The sequence below is a fragment of the Boleophthalmus pectinirostris genome, unplaced genomic scaffold (genome assembly GCF_026225935.1).
Source record: "Boleophthalmus pectinirostris isolate CB_2022bp ecotype Guang Dong unplaced genomic scaffold, ASM2622593v1 HiC_scaffold_10, whole genome shotgun sequence".
In the NCBI taxonomy this organism is placed as follows: Eukaryota; Metazoa; Chordata; class Actinopteri; order Gobiiformes; family Gobiidae; genus Boleophthalmus; species Boleophthalmus pectinirostris.
In genome coordinates, this window is record NW_026570971.1 from 33,239,676 (window position 1) to 33,257,253 (window position 17,578).

The 17,578-nt window shown below is 42.5% G+C and overlaps 1 protein-coding gene across 1 annotated transcript in view; it reads left to right on the forward strand.

The window, feature by feature from the left end:
* LOC110153422 (protein jagged-2-like) overlaps positions 1–17,578 on the forward strand; it is a 121,956-nt gene that overhangs the window by 80,230 nt on the left and 24,148 nt on the right. Inside the window, exons 11-17 of the mRNA XM_020917306.2 lie at positions 2,644–2,817; positions 6,257–6,407; positions 7,401–7,583; positions 8,970–9,083; positions 9,168–9,281; positions 15,706–15,819; positions 16,863–16,979. Of these exons, the coding sequence (XP_020772965.2) occupies positions 2,644–2,817; positions 6,257–6,407; positions 7,401–7,583; positions 8,970–9,083; positions 9,168–9,281; positions 15,706–15,819; positions 16,863–16,979 (967 nt within the window). The remainder of the gene's footprint in view (positions 1–2,643; positions 2,818–6,256; positions 6,408–7,400; positions 7,584–8,969; positions 9,084–9,167; positions 9,282–15,705; positions 15,820–16,862; positions 16,980–17,578) is intronic.

Consider the following 17,578-nt stretch of genomic DNA (forward strand, 5'->3'; position numbering starts at 1 on the left):
CCGTTTGGACATGTTTCACTCTGTCGACTCTCAGCTCTTTCTGCTGTACTCCGAGTGGATTTAACTCTTTCCCCCATGAAGACGACATTTGACCACCCCCCTTGTTTCCTTAATGACGTCTTTTGTATCACTAAAGACGTGATTAAACAACCTTTAGAAACAGCTCGGTTTTTCACATGTAAACAGAGACTGTGATAGGTTGGGGCCACTACAACCCACACTAGACTGACCAATAGGATTCAAGGAGATGTTTTCACTGATTTTTTCCGAAGTTAATCGAAGTAGTGACGATTGGAGCTTCAGGAAAAAACACAACACGAAACACGTGCAATGGAAAGATCGCGGCGCTGCGGCGCACAGTTTTAGAAATAATGAGGAGCGGACGTATTTTATGGATAAGTTTAGAGAAAGTGACTTTTATAGATTTCAAAGTGATGATGTTGAAGTTGATTATAAAGTGGAAAACAGCAAAAGCGACGGACTTTTGGTGAGTGAAACTTATGAAGGTGAGAACGCCGCTGATGCGTCTGTGTGGAGTCCTGCGATATCCCAACAAACTATCCGGGCTTTATACTCGATTATGAACCAAAATTGCCCTGAAATCTGGATGTTTCCCAGGCGAGTCCTTTAAAATATTTCAGTCTTTTTTTCCAAGATGAGATGTTTGACAGAATTGCTACAGAAACAAACGCTTATGTGGAGCTCTGCACATGAGAAAGTAACCAAGATGACAAATACTGGACACACACTGACGGGGAAGAGTTTTATTATTATATTATTATATTATAATAAGCTAAATGAGTTGAATAAGTTAAATGGAAAAAATGAATTAGGTGCACACAGGTGAACAACAGGTAAAAACAGGTGCACACTTGGCTTTACTGTATCTGGTGATATGAAATCTGTTTAAATACTTTAGTATATAGAGTATATTTTTAATTTTTTTATGAATATATTACTCAGAACATGTATATATCAGATGCTGAATGTAGTTTTTTGTTTTCGATTTTGCACCTGAGCAGGTAAACTCTCATTTTCAGTGAGCTGTTATAAACCTGTAAATGAGTTGAATCACATTTAAACATCCATAAATGAAGAGTTCAGAGTCTGAGGTTTCCAGAGATACAAATATGTCTGTGTTACAATGAAGTTCATGAGTGTAAAAATCATTTCTAATCACTTGTGGAAGTCTGTTTCTTTTATGCAGTTATGCTCTATGGGTAGCCCCAGTAACATATGTATGGGCTGTTCCTAGTCGGCGTCCAGGGGGAAAGAGTTAAAGAATCAGTGTGCTTTATGTCAGGGAACCACTCACCCGTTCACTCACACATTCATTCATCAGTGCACACACACACTGGGGGAGAAGGAGGTTAAGTGTCTTGCCCAAGGACACACTGACAATATTCATCTGTGAGAGCTGGAATCGCACCGCCAACCTTCTGGATCAGTGGATTAGACAATCTTGTTTATGTCGAGAGTGGGATTTGAACCGCCAACCTTTGGATCAATGGACACTCCACCAACCGAGAGAAAAAACAAACAAACAAATAAACCATGTGATGTTCTTAGGTTCTTTTTTCACACCAAGAGTTTGTTTTTCCCCGTGTTTTGTCGCGGACACGGGAAATATGGAAACATGTCCACGGACTGGACGGGAGCGCTTTGTGTTGCATTTTTTTGTATCAAAAGCGCTAAGTAAAGTTTGATTGATTGATTGACTTTCAACCGGGACGAAGGGGCTTTTTTACTCTCACACACCTGGCATACTGTCGTGAGGAAGTGGGACTGTAGATGGCGCTGTCGTCCTTCCTCCACCAGTATTAAAACAGCACCAAAACCTTGTTATAAATCAGCTGAGCGACACGTCACAGCGACATCACGAGACTCTGAGGAAGAGCACAGGGAGCAGAACAAACTGTCAGGGATGAAAACAAACTCTTGGTCTGAAAAAAGAACCTAATAACATAAATGATCAGAAGTCCAAATGAACCTCACTGGACTCAACCATGTAGAAAATCTGCAAATGAACCATAAACCTTTGACCTGCTCCATCCCAGTTAAAGGAACCTTTTGCAAGAGTTTGAAAAATGCTGAAATCCAGTTGGTTTAAACCTAAAATGTGTGTCTGTGGTCTGAGCGGTCAGGGCAGCTCAGGGAGGGAAGTGTGGAGGTTCTTGAGCTTCACATGAGGCCTGCTCTGTCTCGATCTGCAGGTGAAGTCACTGGAAACACAACACGGCCCCGTTAAACTCATTTGGAATCACAGAATAAACATATTTTATAATCTGACCTCATGTGTGGACTAAAGCTGCATTGCTTTTATTTTAGAGGTGTTTTTTAGGACATTTTTTTGTTTGGCTGCATCACTTTTTCACTGCTGAGTCATAACAGAAACTCTTTCCAGGCTGAGCAGTGTCAGAACAATGCTTTTTATAAAGAAATACAATTAATATTAAGCGTTTTGGCCCGGCCCTCCACAATATTTTCTGTTTCTCATGTGGCCTCATGGAAAAAAAGAACTGCCCATCCCTGTTGTAGAAGTTTATTTGAAAGTGTAAGAGCTCAAACTACATACTCTACCTTTAAACACTACTGAGATACAGAAGGCTGGGAGGGCATCTGACTCTTTCCTGTGCTCATCAGGAGGGCTCCAGAGGGTACCAGTGCCTGTGCAGACCGGGCTTCGTGGGCAGACACTGTGAGCTGCAGAGAGACCAGTGTGAGAGCGCCCCCTGCAGGAACAGAGGCCAGTGTGTGGCGGTGGCAGAGGGCTTCAGGTGTGAGTGTGCGCCCGGCTTCTCCGGAAAACTCTGTGAGGTGAGTTTAAACTGTCAACATTTAAATATCTGATATATAACATCTGAAACATAAAGGAGGCTGCTGAGGCATGAAGCTGGTGTGAGGGCAAAACTACTTTAACTGTACTGCTCGATCCTGACCCAAGTATAAACCAGGACCAAACCAAACAATATGACAACTGAACAGTACTAAACCTACTAGGACTAAACCAGGACGAGACCAGGATTAGACCAGGACTAACCTCAAAGTTATCCAGAATTAAAACAACCAGGATTAAACTAGGACTAAATCAACAGAAGTATTTAACCAGACTAAAACTGCACTAAATGCAAGGTTCAAGTTTCTAACCAGGACTAAACCAGTCTAGAACCACATTTTTGAACCACTTTTGACCAGGTTGGGAAGGTGACTTTTAAAATGTATTCCCCTACAGATTACAGATTACATACACCAGAATGTGCTTTGTAACGGAATCCATTAAGTTACTTAAAGTGAGTAATGTAATCTGAATACTTTGGATTACTTGATTTGCTGTAGAGAAACAAACACTCGGAAATCATCACATAAGAAGTTTTGTCTGCTGAAAGAAAATAAAAAGCCCAGACTTTACTGAACCAAAATAAAAATATTATTGATAGAAGAAGAGGAGACACGTCCACACAGCAGGATTTAGTCCTGTTTTAGACCTGTTTTATTTCGGGTTTAGTCCTGGTTTAGCCCTGGTTTAGTCCGGGTTTAGACTGGGTTTAGACCTTGTTTTAGACTTGTTTTAGACCTGGTTTAGACCTGGTTTAGATCTAGTTTAGATCTAGTTTAGACCTGGTTTAGTCCTGGTTTAGACCTGGTTTAGATCTAGTTTAGATCTAGTTTAGACCTGGTTTAGTCCTGGTTTAGACCTGGTTTAGATCTAGTTTAGATCTAGTTTAGATCTAGTTTAGACCTGGTTTAGTCCTGGTTTAGACCTGGTTAAGATCTCGCTTGGACCTGGTTTCGTTTCCGGCAATGAATTACCAAAAGAAAAAAAAAAAAAAAAAAAAGGATATAGCCCAAAATGTGAAAACAGGAAAACTCCGCCCTGTAATCCATTTATTTCAACAAAGTAACTGTAATCCAATTACCACTCACTGAAACAGTAACTGTAACTGAATACAGTTACTCATAATTTGTACTCTGATTACGTATCTCCGGTACATGTAATCTATTACTCCCCAACACTGCTTTTGACCAATCACATTTGAAAACTAGAAAAGCAGTCAGAGAGCGCAGACTCCGCCAAGGACTACAGTCCCCCTCATATTAATTGTGTTTTCCATAAATATTTGTCTCGTATCTTTCAATTTGGAATATGAAAGAGGATCCCATTGTCCATCCCTGAGTCAAATTTCATGGGGTTTGGTCAATAATTAACCCAGATATTGAGAAACCAAATTTTTGGCCCCATTTACCACAATGTTCACTAAAATTTCTAAGTGATCCAGAATCCAGGATTTCTTCCGGATCACCCCCAAAATGAAATCAGTTCTTCCTTTTCACATTTCCAACAAATCCTGAAAATTTCATCAAAATCAGTCCATAACTTTTTCAGTTATGTTGCTAACAGACAAACAAACAAACAGACAAACAAACAAACAAACAAACAAACAAACAAACAGACAAACACAGGCAAAAACATAACCTCCTTGGTGGAGGTAATAAAGATCTGGTCTTTCAGAGATATAAATAATGCATTCAAAGATTCTATCAACTTTTACAATAATGATTAAGTTACTTGAACAAACAGTCGAGTCATTATTTGAAGAGTTTTAAAAACGTTCAAAGTCTTGTTAAGGACAAAACACCAGGACACTTGACGTGAGGCAGAATTGTCGTCTTCTTTATTTTCTACGTGCCAGCACACACACACTTGTGTGTGGCTGTGCTCGACCCTGTGCCACGATTGGGGTTTGCTGAACTGGGATGCGGGGCCACGTCTGAAAACACATGAAGCATTGTGCACTTGTGCAGTGAGTACAGACATGTCTGCTCTGTGACCGACAAAAGGAGGTGTGAACTTTAAGGATGAGCACGAGAGCTGCAGGAGCGGCAGGGAAAACCCCGGTGTTCAACTCACCAAAACACCAGAGCTCCTCTCACGCTTCTGTCCGTGAGGGGAAACTCTCTTCTGTCATCAAACTCACTGTAACCTCATCAAACCAGCGCCTTTCCTGTCCTCACAGCCTCACACCAAGTCTTTTATTTCATAAGTGAACTGCAGATAAAACACTCAATTCTACCACAGCAGGAGTCGTGTTTAAACCTTTTGAAGAGCCGTGTCGAGTGGTGTTCAGGTGTGTGTGTGTGGTGTGGTGTGTTGGTGTTTGTGTGTGTGTGGTGTTCAGGTGTGTGTGTGTGGTGGGTTTGATGTGTGTGTGAGTGGTGTTCAGGGTGTGTTTGGTGGGTTTGATGTGTGTGTGAGTGGTGTTCAGTTGGTGTGTGTGTGGTGAGTGGTGTGTGTTGGTGGTTGATGTGTGTGTGAGTGGTGTTCAGGGTGTGTTGGTGGGTTTGATGTGTGTGTGAGTGGTGTTCAGGGTGTGTTGGTGGGTTTGATGTGTGTGTGAGTGGTGTTCAGGGTGTGTGTTGGTGGGTTTGATGTGTGTGTGAGTGGTGTTCAGGGTGGTGTTTGTGGGTTTGATGTGTGGTGTGAGTGGTGTTCAGGGTGTGTTGGTGGGTTTGATGTGTGTGTGTTCGAGTGGTGTCTGGTGTGTGTGTGTGTGTTCAGTGGTGTGTTTGTGGGTTTGATGTGTGTGTCGAGTGGTGTTCAGGGTGTGTTGGTGGGTTTGATGTGTGTGTCGAGTGGTGTTCGAGTGGTGTTCAGTGTGTTGGTGGGTTTGATGTGTGTGTCGAGTGGTGTGTCAGGGTGTGTGTGGTGTGTGTGGTTGATGTGTGTGTGAGTGGTGTTCAGGGTGTGTTGGTGGGTTTGATGTGTGTGTGAGTGGTGTTCAGGGTGTGTTGGTGGGTTTGATGTGTGTGTGAGTGGTGTTCAGGGTGTGTTGGTGGGTTTGATGTGTGTGTCGAGTGGTGTTCAGGGTGTGTTGGTGGGTTTGATGTGTGTGTGAGTGGTGTTCAGGGTGTGTTGGTGGGTTTGATGTGTGTGTGAGTGGTGTTCATGTGTGTGTGAGTGGTGTCAGGGTGGTTTGATGTGTGTGTGAGTGGTGTTCAGGGTGTGTTGGTGGGTTTGATGTGTGTGTGAGTGGTGTTCAGGGTGTGTTGGTGGGTTTGATGTGTGTGTGAGTGGTGTTCAGGGTGTGTTGGTGGGTTTGATGTGTGTGTGAGTGGTGTTCAGGGTGTGTTGGTGGGTTTGATGTGTGTGTGAGTGGTGTTCAGGGTGTGTTGGTGGGTTTGATGTGCGGTGGCCTTTACAGTGGACAGTTTTCCCACATTTGTTTCCATGTGTTTCCATGTGTTTCCATGTGTTCAGATCCAGGCCGACCCGTGCAGTCCCAACCCGTGTCAGAACCAGGCCCAGTGCTCCAGTGAGGACGGAACCTTCTACTGCCACTGTCCTGAGGAGTACGAGGGCCAAACCTGCTCAGAACGCAAAGACCACTGCAAAACCAACCACTGCAAAGGTAAAAGTACTACTAATACTACAATATACTGCAAAACCAACCACTGCAAAGGTAAAAGTACTACTAATACTACAAATACTATAATATACTGCAAAACCAACCACTGCAAAGGTAAAAGTACTACTAATACTACAATATACTGCAAAACCAACCACTGCAAAGGTAAAAGTACTACTAATACTACAATATACTGCAAAACCAACCACTGTAAAGGTAAAAGTACTACTAATACTACAATACACTACAAAACCAACCACTGCAAAGGTAAAAGTACAATATATATATATACTGTAAAAGTTTCTTTCCTCCTCACCCAACCTCTCCTCTTCACTCCTCTTCTCTCTCCTCCTCTTGCTCTCTCCTCCTCTCTCCTCCTCTCTGACGTCTCTCTCTCCTCTCTGCTCTCTCCTCTCTCTCCTCTCTGACTCCTCTCTGACGTCCTCTCTGACGTCTCTCTCCTCTCTCGTCTCTCTCTCCTCTCTGACGTCTCTCTCTCTCTCTCTCCTCTCTGACGCCTCTCTCTCTCTCTCCTCTCTGACGTCTCTCTCTCTCTCTCCTCTCTGACGTCTCTCTCTCTCCTCTCTGACGTCTCTCTCTCCTCTCTGACTCCTCTCTGACGTCTCTCTCTCCTCTCTGATCTCTGACGTCTCTCTCTCCTCCTCTCTGACGTCTCTCTCTCTCTCTCTCTCTCTCCTCTCTGACGTCTCTCTCTCTCTCTCTCTCTCCTCCTCTCTGACGTCTCTCTCCTCTCTCTCTCTCTCTCCTCTCTGACGTCTCTCTCTCTCTCCTCTCTGACGTCTCCTCTCTGACGTCCTCTCTGACGTCCTCCTCTCTGACGTCTCTCTCCTCTCTGACGTCTCTCTCCTCCTCTCTGACGTCTCTCTCCTCCTCTCTGACGTCTCTCTCCTCCTCTCTGACGTCTCTCTCCTCCTCTCTGACGTCCTCTCTGACGTCTCTCTCCTCCTCTCTGACGTCTCTCTCTCTCATCTTCAGTTCTGGACAGCTGTACGGTGGTGGTCTCTTCTAACCGCACTGACCCGAGCGGTGGAGGAGGTGGAGATGTTTGGCACCTGCCCTCGTCGGTGTGTGGACCTCACGGACACTGCCGCTCTCTGCCTCAGGGAAACTTCAGCTGCTCGTGTGACCCGGGCTTCAGCGGCGCCTACTGCCACGAGAGTGAGTCTGAAACTGTCCCCGTGAAACTGGACTTTACCTGAGTGGGTGTGGTTTAAAGAGAGGGTATTATGCAGAAACCACTTTTTGGAGCTTTCTTCCATGTTATAATCGTTGTTCCATAACTGGTTTTAGATTAGATTATTAGATTATATTATTTAACTTAAGTTTATTTATCTAGCATTTTTAAAACAACTTGAGCTGACCAAAGTGCTTCACATAAAAATAAATAAAAGCAGATATACAGATTGATGCTCCCACACAACAGTTCTACAGAAATATACAGAACGATTCACTACAACTTCACAAACCTGATGTGATGTGCAGTAGTTTCATTAGTGAGATGCACCAAAGTTCAAGCTCAAAGAGAAGAAAACAATGTGGGACCTGCTGATTAGAAAGAAAGTCTGATTTGTGCATCACTAACAGACACTCCTCTTTCTCTTTCTCCTCCTCTCTACCTCCCCCTCTCTTCTTCCTCTCTCCTCCTCCCTCACACTCACCCTCTCTCTCTCCCTCCCCTTTTCTCTCCTCCTCTCTCTCCCCCCTTTTCTCTTCTTCTCTTCTTTCTCTTCCTCTCTCCCCCCTCTCCCCCTCTCCTTCCCCCTCTTCTCTCCTCTCCCTCCTCTCCCTCTCTTTTCCTCCTTTCTCTATCCTCCCCCTCTCCCCATAACCCCTCCCTCTCTCTTGTCCTCCTTTCCTCCCTCTCTCTCTCCCTCTCACTCTCTCTCTCTCCCCTCTCTCTCTCTCTCTCTCTCTCTCTCTCTCTCTCTCTTATCTCCTCTTTCTCTTCTCGCTCTCTCCTCTCTCCTCTCTCTCTCTCTCTCTCTCTCTCTCTCTCTCTCTCTCCTCTCTCTCTCTCTCGCTCTCTCTCTCCTCTCTCTCTTCTCTCTCTCCTCTCTCTCTCTCTTCCTCTCCTCTCTCTCTCTCTCTCTCCTCTCTCTCTCTCTCTCTCCTCTCTCTCTCTCTCTCTCTCTCTCTCTCTCTCTCTCTCTCTCTCTCTCTCTCTCTCTCCTCTCTCTCTCTCTCTCTCTCTCCTCTCTCTCTGTCTCTCTGTCTCTCTGTCTCTCCTCTGTCCTCCTCTCTCTCTCCTCCTCTCTCTGTCTCTCTGTCTCTCTCTGTCTCTCTGTCTCTCTGTCTCTCTCTCTCTCTCTCTCTCTCTCTCTCTCTCTCTCTCTGTCTCTCTGTCCTCTCTGTCTCTCTCTCTCTCTGTCTCTGTCTCTCTGTCTCTCTCTCTCTCTCTCTCTCTCTCTCTCTCTCTCTCTGTCTCTCTGTCTCTCTGTCTCTCTGTCTCTCTCTCTCTCTCTCTCTCTCTCTCTCTCTCTGTCTCTCTGTCTCTCTGTCTCTCTGTCTCTCTGTCCTCCGTCTCTCTCTCTCTGTGTCTCTCAGACATAAATGACTGTGCGTCCGTGCCTTGTCTAAATGGAGGCACCTGTATCGACGGGATCAGTTCGTTCCACTGTCTGTGTCCTGACGGCTGGGAGGGACACCTCTGCAACATCGGTCAGATTTACCAACTAATGGGATTTTCTTTCACCAGATAAAAATAAAACATCTAACGTTTCTTTCGTGTTTGTTTGTGTTAAGACGTGGACGAGTGCAGCAGCGCCCCCTGTCTGAACGCCGGGCACTGCGTGGACCTGCTCAATGACTTTTACTGTGACTGTGTGGAGGGATGGAAGGGCAAAACCTGCAGCTCACGTAAGTTTCAAGAGTTTTTGTCACTAAACTGTGCTTATAGTGTTTGAATAGTATTGTCCACTGTTCATGTAGATTTTTATCCATCAGAAAATAATGCAAACTTGGTAAATTTGCAGCTTTCTGGTTCAAATGTATAAAACTGGGTGTGTCCTGGCTCCAGTGGCCTCTGCAAGGTGACATCACAAAACACTGCCCTGATCACTGTCACGTTTGATTATAAATACCTGGCTGCGGGGGCGGAGTTTGAAGTGTGGATAGACCAATCACACTGTTCCAAATCCAACACGTTTCACTGATTAAGAAAATAAAATTAAGCAAAATGGTGTCTTGAAAATAAGTGATTAAAGTGACTCAAACATGCACGAATCACTCCAAATACAACTTCAGAAGGTCAGTGAGAAGGAAGCAACTATAACACGGTTAAACGCTTTGAAATCAAATCTAACATTTTGATAATTCATGTAATAATCACATTTTCTACCATCAAATTTTTCAAACGTGTGATGTTAACTGTTTCAAATTAAAAACATATACCATATTTTCTGGACTATTAGTCGCTCTGGATTATAAGGTGCACTTGTTATGAAGACAAGGTTGTATTATAGCATTTATTTAGTGAGGGTGCAGTACCGCGCGGCCGTTTTGTGAGCATATGAAAAGTTTAGTGTTTTCATTCTTAGTCTGTGCATCGGAGGTGTGTTGTTGTTTTTTATAACTGTTCCTTTTTATCGTAGTGTGTGTCCATGAGACAGGCGGGTGTTTTGTCATGTTAAATTAGGGTGTTTGATGAGAAAACTGAGTGTTCAAAGTTGTTCTGTGTTATTTATGCAACTATTACGCATGTTAGCTTCAATGCTAAATTTCGCTAAGCTACGCCTCGTTTTATGTGCGCTTTATCTTATTATTTAAGTCATGTTATTCAAGTCTTTTGTTTATATGCCTCATGCAGCCTTATGGATATTTGAGGTCTACCTTTTTCGCGTGGTTGCCGAGTACCTATTGGTTAATATCTATTTGGATTTCTATTTCTATTTGCCTAATATTGTGTATTATTATTGTTATATTACATTGTTATGTTATTATTGTTCTTATTTACTTACTTATTTTCTTGTTTACAGAACCACACATACACACACACCCACATACTCATCCCATCCAAAGACAATAAAGAAAGTAAAGATCTTCCGCCTGATCTTTGCATTCTGACCGATGCACACTCCGCGATCACAACTCTACTGAACCAGACAGTAATAGCAAACCTCCAGAACAGCACTATTTACCAACTGTTTTCACAAATAAACCGCACTGGACTTTAAATGAAACCCAACAGTGTGATGGGTGAGTGTTTTTGTTTGTTTGTTAGTTCACGGTGACTCTGGGCTTTGTTCAGTTGTGGCGTGTAGGGAGGGTGTGTCTGGGACCAACGGATTGTCGGCGTGTTCGCAGTGACTCAGTTGTTCAGTCGTGTCTAGAAGTGGCACATTGCACTCACTTTTTCGGTTCGTTCCTCCGTTCCGTTCCTCGTCGGTGTGGAGTGATGAGTGTGTCTGTGGGTGTGTTTGGCTGTGTGGTCGCTGTCTGCTCCGTGTGTGTTTGTGTGTTCTGCGGGTGGTGCAGCTTTGTAGTTTACTGAAGTCGTGCTGGGACACCTGAGTGGATTCGTGTATAGGGCGCTCTGGATTGTGGTCGTTTTTTGATGGGGTTGGAGGTTTAAGAAAAAAACGGAAAATACGATATGTCGATTTTTTTTTAAAAGTAGTACTTTTAAAGGGGAAATATATTTTGTCTCTGAGCGTTTTGCCTTGTCTTCTTTAGTTTGCTCAAAGCTGTTTTCAGATTCAGATATATACAGTGATCCTGTATTATTTTGTATTTGAGACTTCAGTGCGCAAAACTTTCGGGGGCAGGAGTGCTACTTGGATGTACAAAGATTAAGCAGAATTGTCCTTTTGGTGGTCTTCAGTGTAGGGACCAGTCTCATGTACAAAGTTGAAAAAACTGGACCTTTGCCCTGATGAAGTCTGAAGGGCCGAAACGCGTTGGTGTGATTTGAACTTAATCTGCCATGTGGTATTAAAGGCTTTTAATTATTTTGTACTTTTTGAGTAGCTCCGCTTTTTCAACTTTGTAATGTCTGTTTTCTGTTTTCTCCCTCTGCTCTGAAATGACAGCGATTATTAAGAAATAATATGACTCTGAGTCATACATGCAGGTTTAAGAAATGTCATGTGGTCATTTTTGACCAAATAAAAACACCTCAATGAAAATGTGCTGCTTGTTACAGTGAAATTTGTAAGAAATGATCACAAAATAACAGAAAACGAGTATGCCCCCTCTTTAAAGCCATAACATGGAATATTTTAGTAACATTTTAGTTGTGTTTATTGCACTGAAAAGCACACGTCTTACTTCAAGCGGGCTTGCATCTCCGCAAACCTGACTCTTATTTAATCTGGAGGATGCACCTGCTTGTTTCCATGAAAATGTTGCTCCTTTGGCTTCAGTATTCCACAGTATCTCCATAGAGAATGTTCCAAAGTATAGCTTTAACTTTTCTATTTCCACTGAATCGTGCAGTTGATGTGACACTTCCAGAAGGTTTCATATTCTAGCTTTAAATTTACTGACTGAATTAATAGAGCTCAACAGTCCCACCCACTTCAAAGTCCACTCTGGCTCCGCAAGTATATTTTCCAATCAAATTTTGCATCATTTTTATAAAAATTATTAAAGTATTAAAGGTGCAGTATGTAACTTTTTGGTTGGGGTCATTACTGTGCCTGGAATGTTCCACAATGTGACATTAAACAGCTCTACCTTACATTTTTTTCAGTTACAACTCAAAAATACCTAGAAAAACAGACATTCTGACTGTGAGCGGGGTCGCCTCTCCACAGATCTGACTTGTAACTTGGTCTGGTTTGGTCTCCGTGAAGATAGAATGGTTTAATGCCGTACTGTGAAACATTCTGCATCTCCTACACAATGCACCTTTAAATGTTGAAAGAAATCATGAAGAATAATGAGCAACATGTTAACTAATATCATCACGCAACCATTTTAAATCCAAAAACACATTTAAAACACAAGATTTGTTGAAATGTTTTAATAATTTAGCAGTTTCTAAAGTTTCAGAAACAAATTTTTAAAAATACAGTTATAGATCTTATTGTCACCGCGTAGCTGATTAGATCTGAGCTTTCAAACTTGTATTTTATTTTATTTATTTATTTATTATCGAAAAGTCTGTGAGGAAACCGAATGGGAAACGTACTTCCGATACCGGGGAGCGAACCATCCCTGCTGAGCTCCCGATTTAATGGGTGAAACTTGGAAATCCATAAACACACACACAATTTGCTGGTGTTTAGTGAAGGAGGACGGCATCACCTCTCCATAGCAATTTTAGCATTAGCGGTAATTTGGTTTCGATTACTCATCATAGTAATTTTCTGATTTTCCATATCCGCCTAAATTAGGACAAAATAGCTTCACAATTTAAGTTACTGTTTTGACAGATCTGAGCCTGTGTGGTCCGGGCCTCCTCTCACTTAAACCGGGATTACACTCTGTTACTTTAAGGATTATTTAAATAGTTTGGGAACATTGGCTCTTGTCATCTCCCTCAGACTAAAATGTTTTCTTAATCCAATTCTCCGTGCGTTTTTTTTGTGCAAACCTGCTTAAATATTTAACAACGATTATTTATGTCACAAATTCTGAATCGTGCGTGAATCGAGCTACGCCTACCGTCGCATTCCACTCATTTAAGCGTTCCTTGGCAAACACAAGAGAATAGCTAAAGATTAGAATATATTTTCATTGAGGTGAGTTGTGGGTTAGCGAAGGTTGTCGGTTCAGTTCCTTCCCCCGGGGCAGCTGTGATGGAGGGAGTTTAAAGGTCTTACATTACGCTCAATTGACTCTGGTGAGCTTTAAGTCGTGTTATAATGTTGTTATCTCATAAAAAAAAAACAGAACTGAGGTTGAGTTTTGTTTCATTCACACGTGAAAGGTGTTTTCTTGTAATTTTATTCGTAAAATATTAATTTCTGGAACATCAGGAGAGGAGTTTTGACTTAGTGTACAATAGGGGTGTGCAAACCACACATACACACACCCACATACTCATCCCATCCAAAGACAATAAAGAAAGTAAAGATCTTCCGCCTGATCGTTGCATTCTGATCGATGCACACTCCGCGATCACAACTCTACTGAACCAGACAGTAATAGCAAACCTCCAGAACAGCACTATTTACCAACTGTTTTCACAAATAAACCGCACAGGACTTTACATGAAACCCAGCAGTGTGATGGGTGAGTGGTTTTGTTTGTTTGTTCGTTCACGGTGACTCTGGGCTTTGTTCAGTTGTGGTGTGTAGGGAGGGTGTGTCTGGGACCAACGGATTGTCGGCGTGTTGACAGTGACTCAGTTGTTCAGTTGTGTCTAGAAGTGGCACATTGCACTCGCTTTTTCGGTTTGTTCCTCCGTTCTGTTCCTCGTCGGCGTGGAGTGATGAGTGTGTCTGTGGGTGTGTTTGGCTGTGTGGTCGCTGTCTGCTCTGTGTGTGTTTGTGTGTTCTGCGGGTGGTGCGGCTTTGTAGTTTACTGAAGTCGTGCTGGGACACCTGAGTGGATTCGTGTATGGGGCGCTCTGGATTGTGGTGCACGGTCGTTTTTTGATGCAGTTAGAGGCTTAAGAGCGCGTCTAATGGCCCGGAAAATACGGTATAAGGCACAATAAGCGAAACAAAAGGACGACACTTGAGACTGATCCTTAGCCCAGGCGTCCATGATCCATCAGCAGATCGTGGCCTAATTCGCCCGGTGTTGCCTCTCTGTCTTGGTGAATGTGGATTATGAATGTGAATGTGGGTGGATCGTTTAAGTTTTGTTTTTTTATTAATTTCCTATGAGGACAACTCAAATATACATTGATTAATAATGTTTAATGCAGCTTTGCCACATTTATTTATGTTTTACAGAAACAAAACTTAAAACCACATGACTCATTTGCATAAACTATAAGCACTGAAGAAAAACAAAACAAAAACAGCTCGCTCCTTGTGCCTGATGTGGTTCAGCTTCTGTCAGACTAAAGGACATGACTCAGTGGAATATGAGTGTTCTTTCTGTGACAGAGGGGTGTTCTGCTGATGGTGAGTCTGTTCTGTGCTTCTATTGTGTTGGAGATGGTTCATGTGAAACTTTACACAGATTATACTCTGCAAGGCTCCTGGCTACAGTAGCCGTAATGCTCCGACAGTCCATCAAGCGGTGTGGCTTCGTAGCTTAACAAAGTCGTACAACATTTTTGAGCACCGTGTGCCACAGAAAATCAGTTTGAAGTCTGTAAGCACAACCAGAATTAATACATAAGGCACAAAGGATTATAAGGATAAAAATAAACAATTTTAAGTGCGCCTTATAGTCCAAAAAATATAGTATTTTACTAAATTATTTTGTTACAGCTACAGTTTTGCTGCTTGTTCAGATGAAGGAAACTTGTTTATTTGACATTTTCACTGTTTTGATGATTAAAATGTTTTTGTTTCATATGAACTTTGCACAAGAAGAAGTGGTTTAACAAAGACTTTTAGTATCACAGACATGATTTAGCCTTTATTTTTTATTGAACTGTATTCAATCAATTTGAAATATATCGTATCAAATCAAAAGTGCACTGTATGGAGATAGCTGAGAGCTAAAGGAGGTAATTTATATACAAATCAATGAAAATACTGTCCCACTATATCTGTATGCTTTTAACTGTATGTTTTAATAGTATTAATAGTTTATGTTGTTGTAAGGTGACCTTGAGTGTCCAGAAAGACACCTAATCAATAAAATATAGTATTATTACTATTATATGTATCGTATCGTGGCCTGTGTATCCAGGTGTGTATTGTATCAGCAAATCGTTAATGAAACCCAGCCCTAGTGTACAATAGGGTGTTTTGATAAAAGTTATGGTATTCCTTAGTCATCATTTCTAACCAGGAAGTCAGGAAGTAAAAACTAAAACATAAACAATGGCCAAAACATTGTAAATCTTGAATATAATGATCTAAAGTGTGTTTTAGTAAAATGATTCCAGCCTGTCATAACCTCTTCAATACTGATCAATCACAACAAACCACATGCTTTTACACAGAGGACTGACTCTAGAGCTCTCCATTAAAACACACAAACTGACCACTGACCGTTTCAGAGTACTGAAGGAGACCACACTGGCTCAAGTAGAACAGCAGTGGCTACTTGAAAGTTCGTGGTTATAGTGGTTATATCTCAGACACTTCCTCCGCCTTGTGTGTACATGAATGTGGTGTGTGAGTGATTGGTGCAGACATACAGCACATTGTGACTTCAATCACCATCCAGAGCCTTTGTAAACTGTATTTCCCATGATGCCTCTGTGCAGGAGAGAGTCAGTGTGACCCTATGACCTGCAGTAACGGCGGCACGTGCACGGATCGTGGAGACTCATTCCACTGCAGCTGCGCTCCAGGCTGGGGAGGAACCACGTGTAACACCGGTAAGAGCCAACAGACTGGGGAAGAATCAAAATGTAACACAGGTAGGAACCAAACCACTAGGCGGGATCATCCATATGTTTAGGGATTGGTCCTGGATCTAAATAAGTGGATAGGGTGTTGCTGTTTCGAGCTGTGTTGAGTTGGACTAGTGGTCACTCACTGGAACTACAGACAAACGTCCCTCCTGCCCAGAAAGGATTTTTCCCACAGAGCACAATGTAATCATCACAAACTGCTCATGTTCACTTTCAGTTGTCTTAAAAACAGCTTTTTAATCATTAGCTCTGACTCTGCTAAAGCACCGCTCCAGCTACTCTGCCTCTGATTGGTCAAAGCAGTCATGTGATGTGTGAGACTTTGCTCGCGCTCGAGTGTGTTGGCGTGCATTGGCGTGTGCCCACATGAGAAGCACTACTGTACATGTCCTGTGGGCAGGGAGCCACAGGATGTACCTCTCCAGGCTCATCTGGAGACATGGCTTGAGTGGGTTAGACCCTGGTTGGTTTGATGGTGCCTTCACGTGGTGTGGGAAAGATGATCCTTTCCTCGTCTGAATTGGAAATTATGAGTGTGTTGTGTTTAAGTGCTTTTGTTGTCGTAGTGAGGTGAAACATGGTGGACTCAGAGTTTATCCTGACCTGTTACTTGGGTAAAAGAGTGAGAAGAGACACATTAAAACACAAACACTCGGCTAAATAACAGGCTGTATATTTTATTGATCATGTGTAAGTTTAATTCATGTCAGTAGCTCATGTGTCAGAAAAATCTTCCAGTTTTCCAGTGGAAATGACAAAGTGACTGAGTGTTCATGTGCAATTTTGATGTTGGTTTTTGGTATTTACGATAATTACCACAGGACGTGAAGGCACCATGAGACACGGTGAGTGAGCCAAGCGTTCTGCTGTGTGCACAGACACTATTAAAGAGCTCAATGAGAAGAATAAACATGAGCCACACTGGGCAGTGATTTTCTGCTTGAATTAAATTCACTAAATATTTGTATTTTGTTTAAAAGTATTCTCTTCTTCTGTGTGTGTGTTAGCAAAGAACAGTTCTTGTGACGCTGCCCCCTGTCTGAACGGAGGGACGTGTGTGGGAGGAGCGGACGGCTTCAAGTGCATCTGTAAAGAGGGATGGGAGGGGCCCACCTGCACACAGGGTAAGACACAATCAACTCTTTATTTATTCATTTCAGGTGGAGTGTCAGTGTACAAGACAAACAGGGAGCACAGGCTGAGGCAAAGCAGTTTGAATAAGGCTAAAAACAATCGCTGCTTTTTGCAAGACATGTTTGAATACTGGAACAATCACAAAAAACTGCAGCATCATTTAAATGTCATGGTGATGTGGCAGTCAGAGGCAGCCACTCTTCTTTCAGTCTGTCCCAGGGCGGCTGTAGCTATAGAAGTAACCACCACCGAATGTGGAGTGAATGAACAATGCACAAAACTGAACTCTGAGCATCTGAAAGTGTGTTCCTCCAGACATACATAGTTTATTTATTACTGTTTTGAATGAACTTAAACAAGCTGTTCATTTACAAGGGGAAAACATGGACAATTCAGAAATAAATGACGTAAACAACTGTGATTAGGCCTGTAACAATAATCAATAAATCAATTAATCGTACGATAACTTTTAATAAGCTCAGTAACTTTTCCTGCCGCGATAAATTCTATTTGCAGCTTGTTTGTTTTCCTCGCTCTCTCTTGCTCTCAAAGAGGATGAATGTTAGAAGCTTCTATCGCTCTCTGACTC